The sequence below is a fragment of the Mus caroli genome, unplaced genomic scaffold (genome assembly GCF_978045245.1).
Source record: "Mus caroli unplaced genomic scaffold, Mus_caroli_1 scaffold_10, whole genome shotgun sequence".
Lineage (NCBI taxonomy): Eukaryota > Metazoa > Chordata > Mammalia > Rodentia > Muridae > Mus > Mus caroli.
Genome location: NW_028227265.1, coordinates 99,063,574 through 99,071,519, shown reverse-complemented (window position 1 = coordinate 99,071,519; position 7,946 = coordinate 99,063,574). Strand labels below are relative to the sequence as shown.

General features: G+C 50.6%; 1 protein-coding gene across 1 annotated transcript; it reads left to right on the top strand.

The window, feature by feature from the left end:
* The first annotated feature begins 266 nt into the window (after window positions 1-266).
* On the top strand, window positions 267-7,600 carry Dusp26 (dual specificity phosphatase 26). Its single transcript, XM_021171020.3, has 5 exons — window positions 267-545; window positions 810-952; window positions 2,435-2,730; window positions 4,670-4,884; window positions 6,752-7,600. The coding sequence occupies exons 3-5, from the start codon at window positions 2,510-2,512 to the stop codon at window positions 6,949-6,951; spliced, it is 636 nt and encodes a 211-aa protein (XP_021026679.1). The 5' UTR covers window positions 267-545; window positions 810-952; window positions 2,435-2,509; the 3' UTR covers window positions 6,952-7,600.
* Window positions 7,601-7,946: the final 346 nt, after the last annotated feature.

Here is a 7,946-nt window from a genome sequence, read left to right as displayed (position 1 = left end):
AGATGAAGATGCCTGTCTGATCCATCTCTGATGAGTATAAAATAAAAGTCCCCTAAGACAGGTGAAGTGCCTAGCATATGGTAAACGTTATTAATAATAAGGGTAGCTGAGGATTGTTCTCTAGCGTGTAGAAAAGATTGGGGCAGGCCGTCTGCAATTCATGAATTCTGTCTGGGAAGAGCGAGCAGTGTGAAGACCCTGTCTGGAAAGGCTTGCAACAAGGCTTTGCCATTGGTCTGCGGGGCAGCAGCCCTGGCGTGCACGCGAGGCGGGGCTGCGGGCCTGCGCGGGGCTGTAAACAGGGGCGGGCTGTGTCGCTGCGGTGTGGCGGCTCCCACCGCTGTGTGACACGGTGTCCCTGGGTGTCACCAGCGCGCACACCGAGAGGAACCTGCTTCGATGTGCGTGTCATGGCGTAAAAATAGCTGCGATCCACCTGCGCGCCTGGGCGGCGGCGCAGCGGCGGGGGCCGCGAAGGAGCCATGGGCACCGGACTGCGGGAGCCCGCAGGCCACCTCGGGATCTGAGACCCTTGCGACCAGGAGGTAGAGACATGTGGGGTGCGGGGACAAGAGTCGGGGCCGGACAGGTTCACAGGGGCATCGCCGCGCGCCTCGCTGTGCCCTGCTTCCCCGCTGCGCCAGGCTGTCTGGGTTGGCACAAGGCTAAGGCGACAGCCACGAACCTGTTACTACCGCGACAGCAGACGGAGGGAGGGGGGCAGCGGCCAGGGCCTCTGGTGGCGGGTTAATGGGATTGGAAAAGGCCCAAGAGTGTATTCCAGCCTGAACTTGAATCCTCTACACCAGGAGGAACAGTCCAGAGGACAGCGGCTACCTGCTTCTGCTCTCCTGCCAGTCTCCGTGCCTTTCACCAGCACTTAGGCAGCAGAATCTATTCTGAGAGAGGTTATTAGAGGGAAAGGATGGGTCTTTGAGCCCCAGGAGTAGAGGTAGGTGCTGAGGGGTGGTTGTGGTGGTGGTGTCGATTGTGGTACTGGCTTTGGGGGCTTCTTCTAAACAAACCATTGAAAACCTATCTGTCCCTGAACTCCTGAGACTCATCCTTTACTAGCTGTGACCCCACTGCCCCTGTTTGTGGTGTGTTCTGAGAGACTGACCCTTAGAGAAGAGAAAGCTAGGCCAGCTGGGAGCGTGTGGTGGGATCACTGTGGGGCCATGGGTCAAGATGGCTTCTTATTGCTGGACACTCAATTGCGGCCCCTAAGGCTGATGGCAGCACAGGGAATTGGAGGGGATGGGGGAGATGCTGCAGGTTAGCCCACCTAACGTGCCAGACCATAGCGTGAAGTGACCATGGATGGAGATCTTCCACAGTTGTCTCTCTGCCCAAATGTCCTAGGGCAAGCCTCAAAGGCAGTCTCTTCCAGCTGTGAGGCTCAGAGTAGGAGCCCATCTTCCCAAGCTCCTAGTCTCCACAGGTACTCTGAGACACACCTGCTAGGCCCCTTAAGGCTGACGCTGCTCCTTGTGCTGGGCAAGATCAGTTGATTCCCACAGCAACAAAGATGGCCATTCTGAACCTCCCTGCTGCCCCTGGGCCTGCAGGAACACCCACCCCCTCCCAGCCCCTCCCCACACTTGCTTTTCCCACTTCTGCCCTACCCCCCACCAGACACAGACACACAAAGCTCCAACCCTGCTTTGACTCAGAATTCTCTTCCCAGGGATGAGGTATAGTCAAAGGAGGGGCTCCTCCCACTCGCAGGCTTCTGTGCATTGATTCAAGCAAGCCTTCCTCTGTCCATCAGCGAGTATTTTCCCAAACTCGCTTTTCCTCTTTAGATCATTCCTCGCTCCCCTCCCCCCCCACACACACACACAATGCCCCCCCACCCCCCGTGACAAGCTTATCTTTGAGACGTGTGAGGGCAGGCATGGGTTAATGTGCTCCATCTCTGTCACCCAGGAGGCATATCTGGCTTATGTCATGGTCCCAGCTGCTGTTACCTTCCTGATGATTCTCTTTGGATGGGTCTACAGCCGTTTCCATCCCCACCCGAGCTCCCTAGACTCTCTGCCTATAACCCCAGGCAGATGAGACCCAGATTTGGACTGACAAGTGTCCAGGCAGGGTGTAGACCGCACCAAAGCATCCAGTGTGTATATGTCAGTGCGTTTCTGTGTTGGCTGGCAGTGGGGGGTGGGGCAGGGGAGGAGAAACCCAGCTGCTGGGCAGCTAGCTCCTTCTTCCCCCGTAAACAAGGACACGTGACTCCCACCTCCTTGTGTGGCAGAGCCAGAGCTTAATGGAGGGACCCACAGCAGCTTGAGAAAGGAGGCATTTGAGCCTCTGTGCTAGCCTTGCCTTCTCTCAGCTAAGAGCCTACTCCCCAGGGCCCAGACCTATGGGGAGGAAAGGAAATAGCTGCTCTGGACTCACTCACGTGTACCCGACATCCTTTTGCTTCCAGCAACACCTATCTGGTGAAGGAGCCCATCATCACTGAAACCAGTCCACATTGGCCACAGTTCCTGCCACCTTGAAAATGTGCCCCGGTAACTGGCTCTGGGCCTCCATGACTTTTATGGCCCGCTTCTCTCGAGGCAGCTCAAGGTCCCCTGTCCGTACTCGAGGGAGCCTGGAGGAGATGCCCTCTGTTCACCATCCCTTCCTCAACGTCTTTGAGTTGGAAAGGCTCCTCTACACAGGCAAGACAGCCTGTAACCATGCTGACGAAGTCTGGCCGGGTCTCTACCTCGGAGACCAGTAAGTAATGGGTGACCGGGGACGGACCGTGGCTGCGTGTGTGCATGTATGTAGAAGGAGGAAAGTGGAGGGTGACAGGCAGACTTACCTTACTGATTCCAGGCTGAAGATTAAAGGGAACAGATACATGGACAAACAGTAGAATCTTGAGAACTCGAGGGATTTGGAGGGAATTATTAAAATACTCAGCTCTGGGCAGAGAAACTCTGTTTAGGAAATACTGTTACCCATTTAGGAAAGATCGCGTATCATGTGCCAACACTACAGACCAGACACATCGTTCTGAGCTTCCAGCTATTGTGTCATGGCTTTGGGGAAAGGTAGCCACTAAGACAGAAACAGTAGGCAGGAAGCTGAAAGGGAGACCAAGCAAAGCCACCACAGTTAAAGGTCATGAAGAGAGAGTTGTTAAATGCAGAACATTCCCTTTTTGTCTCCACTATGTGAGAATTTTTGGGTTGTTTGGTTGTTTGGTTGGTTTGTTTTGGGTTTGGGGTTTGGTTGGTTGGTTTTGGGATTTTGTTTTTGTTTTTGTTTTTTGCATATGCATTTTCAACTTTAATCTTCACCACCGCTTTGTGAAATTGGAGGTCACTGTCCCTGGGTCACGGATGAGGGAAAGGGAACTTGGAAAAGTTGTGACTGGATCAAGGTCATACAGGCTAGAAGCAGAAGTGCCAGGAGTTTTCGGGTTGGGCTCAGTGCCCTTTCTAGATAGGGAGTTGTCAGTAGATGTCCTGTCTGTGCTCATCATGTCTGCCATCTGGCTTGAGGGGTGCCAACCACTAAGCTGCTGGGTCAGGGGAATGAAGTTGACTATATATTAAAGTAAGCGAGAGCCCTTGAGTAACTAGTGAGCAAACAGAAGAGGTTCGCAGGTGTCAAGGAAAACATAAGGCAATAGCAGGCTAAGGAACGACTCTCAGACTCTACAGATTATCAGAGACTTGTTATTTGTATGTTTTATGTATGTGGGATTCTTTGCCTGCAAATACGTCTGCGCACCAAAGGAAGGCTTTGGACTCCATAGGACTCCATGTTACAGATGGTTGTGAGCCACTATGTGGAAGCTGGGAGTCCAACTCAAGCCCTCTGGAAGATCATGCAGTGCTCTTAACCACTGAGCCATCTCTCCAGACCGTGCACTCATTTATTGGTTCTGGGGACTGAATCCAGGGTGCTATATAGGCTAAGCAGACCACACACATCATACCATGAAATTACAGACAATTAAAGGCATGAAATATGAGCAGAACAGGCTTAACAAAGCCCCTGATGTACATACAGCTCCCTCCACAGTACCCTCCAAGTCAGTCCACTGAGGACTTCTCCCTGTTTGAACACCCTGGTGTCAGGAAAATCAATTTTTGGGTTTGTTTTGTTTGGTTTTGGTTTTGGTTGGGGGTTTTGTTTTTTGGTTGGTTTGTTTGTTTGTTTGTTTGTTTGTTTGTTTGTTTCAAGACAGGGTTTCTCTGTATAGCCCTGGCTGTCCTGGTACTCACTCTGTAGACCAGGCTGGCCTTGAACTCAGAAATCTGCCTGCCTCAGCCTCCTAAATGCTGGGATTAAAGGTGTGTGCCACCACTCCGGGCTTTGTTTGTTTGTTTGTTGTTTAGGAAAATCGATCTTTCTCTTGAAGTGTTCTAGCCTCTGGTCAGCTAGAGCTCTCTATCTAATGTGCACTTCCTCACGTAAAATCGAAACTGGTTTTTCGTGAATCCTTTGATCCTAGCCCTTTAGAATCCTACAGGGCAGTGAAAATTCCACTTCCCAGTATTTGATGATAGCCATCTTCACTCGGACCCGAGTCACTAGCCATTTTCCTCTCTTCCACCTTGTTAGTAAGTACAGCAGAGGTACACAGCCAACAACAGCACCTAGCCAAGTTTCCTGGTACCATGGGCTTCCCTATGTCCCTTCTAACTTCTCTTTAACACAGGGACATGGCCAACAACCGCCGTGAGCTTCGTCGCCTGGGCATCACCCACGTGCTCAACGCCTCACACAACAGGTGGCGAGGCACCCCCGAGGCCTATGAGGGACTGGGCATCCGCTACCTGGGTGTGGAGGCGCACGACTCTCCAGCCTTTGATATGAGCATCCACTTTCAGACAGCTGCGGACTTCATCCATCGGGCGCTGAGCCAGCCAGGAGGTAGGAAGGAAAAGCAGAAAAGAAGAAAGAACAAAAAATGGGTGTGGCATTTAGAAGCCCGGGGGGGGGGGGGGGGATCAAGGATGGAGCAAAAGTTTAACAATAAGATGGGCTGGAGAGATGGCTCAGCAGTTAAGAGCACTGACTTGTTCTTCCAGAGATGCTGAGTTCAATGCCCAACAACAACCTGGTGGCTTACAACCATCTGTAATGGGATCCGATGCCCTCCTCTGGTGTGTCTGAAGACAGCTACAGTGTACTCGCATATATAAAATAAAGAAATATATTTAAAACAAAAACAAAACAAAATTAAGACAAAATGCATAGGACCTAGCACTAAGGAAAAAAAAAATATCCTGTCAACTATCCTTTTCAGGGTAGTATATTAAAAAGTGATGAAGGGCATCCTTTAGGGTCATCCACCCATGGTAAGCTGCTCCTAGATGCTAAACTTACGAGTGTCAGCGTTTTAAAAAAATATGTTTCCATGCTTTCCTGTCATTTTTAATCTTAAACGTGGTTCTTAAATTCTTAGTTGTCCAGGAAAAACTGTTAGCCCTCTGTAGTGCTTGAGCTCCACATCACTGGTTTCTTCACCCAACAGCAGACTGAAAATATATGGGGGCAGAAGTACATACAGAATGTTTAGACTTCTTTATTTCTTTTTTCTTTCTTTTTTTTTTTTTTTTTTTTTGGTTTTTTGGTTTTTTGGAGACAGAGTTTCTCTGTGTAGCCCTGGCGTCCTGGAACTCACTTGTAGACCAGGCTGGCCTTGAACTCAGAAATCCGCCTGCCTCTGCCTTTCGAGTGCTAGGATTAAAGGCGTGCGCCACCACATCCGGCTATCTTTTCATTATTCTGCAGATAGTATATCGTGACATCTATTTACAGAGAATTTGCATTTTATTAGTGGACACAAGTAATCTAGAGATGACCAAAAGTATATCACGGGGCTGTGTAGGTTTTTATACAAACGCTGTTATCATTTTCTATGTGGGAATTGAGAATCTGCGTGTGTGTTAGTAATGTGTAGGTTGTCCTGGGATCAGTCCACTCGGAATATGAAGAAACAATTGTATATGTAGATAAACATATATTCAGTAGTTGAGGGAAACAACAAGTTAGAAGGGTGGGCAAATAGGGTATAAAGTCACGAGCCCATCCGTCCCAGCTACTCCAGAGACCTCCACAGCAGCCCTGTTGGAACCCAAGCTTGAACTGAGCCTGAACAATGTATCAAGACTCAGTCTCAAATACCCAAAAGAAACTGAAACTATGAAAGAAGAGTTAAGAAGGGTCTGAGGGGATGGCTCGGTCTGTAAAGCACTCATCGGGCAAGGGTGCTGTCTCCTAGCACTGGAGAGGCAAAGATAAGAGGCTTCAGAACACCATTTCTATTCTTTTCTTCCCAGGCCTCTCCCCTCTGCCAGGGACCCTCGTTATTTGTCTTGAAGTGCTGGGAATCCAGCTCAGGGACTTGCTCATCCTAAATGCATACATACATGCTGTGTGTGTGTGTGTGCATAGGAATGTGCATGTGTGTGTGTAGCGTGCACATATATGTCCCATGCTGTATCTGCAGAAGCCAGGGGACAATTTTGTGGCGTCAGGTCTCTTTCCTACCATTGTAATGGTTTCTAGGGATAAAAGTCAGGTTGTTAGGCTTGTGTGGAAAATGCCTTTACCCGAGGACCCATCTCACCAGCCCAGGATCTACGTTCTCGGCACCACTCTTCCTCACCCAGTCCTGTCTCCCTATGCCACAGGCTTACAGCCTAGTGGACCATGCTGACCTCTCCCTAGCCTTTCGCAGCCCCGCCCCCACCCCCTAGCAGTCTCTCAGATGTCTCTGTCTTCCTCTTCCCAGGGAAGATCCTGGTGCACTGTGCGGTGGGAGTGAGCAGATCCGCTACCCTGGTGCTGGCCTACCTCATGCTGTATCACCACTTCACCCTTGTGGAGGCCATCAAGAAAGTCAAGGACCACCGAGGCATCACCCCCAACCGGGGCTTCTTGAGGCAGCTCCTAGCCCTGGACCGTAGGCTGCGGCAGGGTCTAGAGGCATGAACTGAAAGGAACCAGGCCAGGTCTCTGGGTGGTTTCCTGGCTCCCAGCTGGGAAGAGAAAACCCAAGTGACAGGTAGTAGAAAGACCAGACAACCCATCCTCCCCCAGCAGCAGGAGAGTGAAGAGCCCCAAGACCACTGTGGCTCTTTGGGGATGGGGATGGAGAGCCAGGTTGGGCAGTGTGATGGGTGGGGGACTGCTGACCCAGGAAGGAAGCAGCTGAGCTGTAAGAGGATGGTTGTGTGGTTAGGACAGCCCTGGGTTAAAGCAGGGTGTGCCCAAATGACTCAGAATTTCTTCCCCTCATTGTGTTCAAGTGCCCCCCCTCTCGCCTTCCAAACAAAAGGACCACTGCCCTGAAGTACGTGAGCAGTGGGGATGTCAGGGTTGCAGACACATAGATGTGAAGGAAGGTGGTACAGGTTGCAGAAAGCAACATTAGAGTCGGTCGGTCAGTGATGGAGTGGTGTGAAAGCCACCAATGTGGAGGGAGCAGGTTGTAGGTTATAGCTGTGCAACTCCAGGAAGAGGGAGATGTGTGAGGACTGACATGACACCCTACGGGAGCTGCTCAGGGTCAAATGACTTGGAGTCTTTTAGGTGGTCATATTCTCACTGAAAACCATGCGTCTGGAGTTAAAAAATAAAGAGGTGAAAAAGAAGAGAGTGTCTTGGCGTCATTAACAGTTTGACCTCTCCCTTCTGGGAACCCCTGGCTCACTTTCTAGCCACCAAACCCTTCACCAATTCTTATACAACACTATGAAAGCTTGAGCTGTTATTTCCAACTTATCCACAAGGGGGCAGCAGAGAACCAAAATCTGGATGTCTGCAGCTATTTGGCAGTACTTTCCAGAGCTGAGCCACCCAGGGACCTTTCATCTTCCAAGGATAAGTCTCTCTGGCTCCTAGGGGTGATGAGACAACAGAATACTAATCTTAAACCAAGATTAGCCTAAGTGTCCCACTGTAGGCGCCAAAGTATTAAGAAGCAG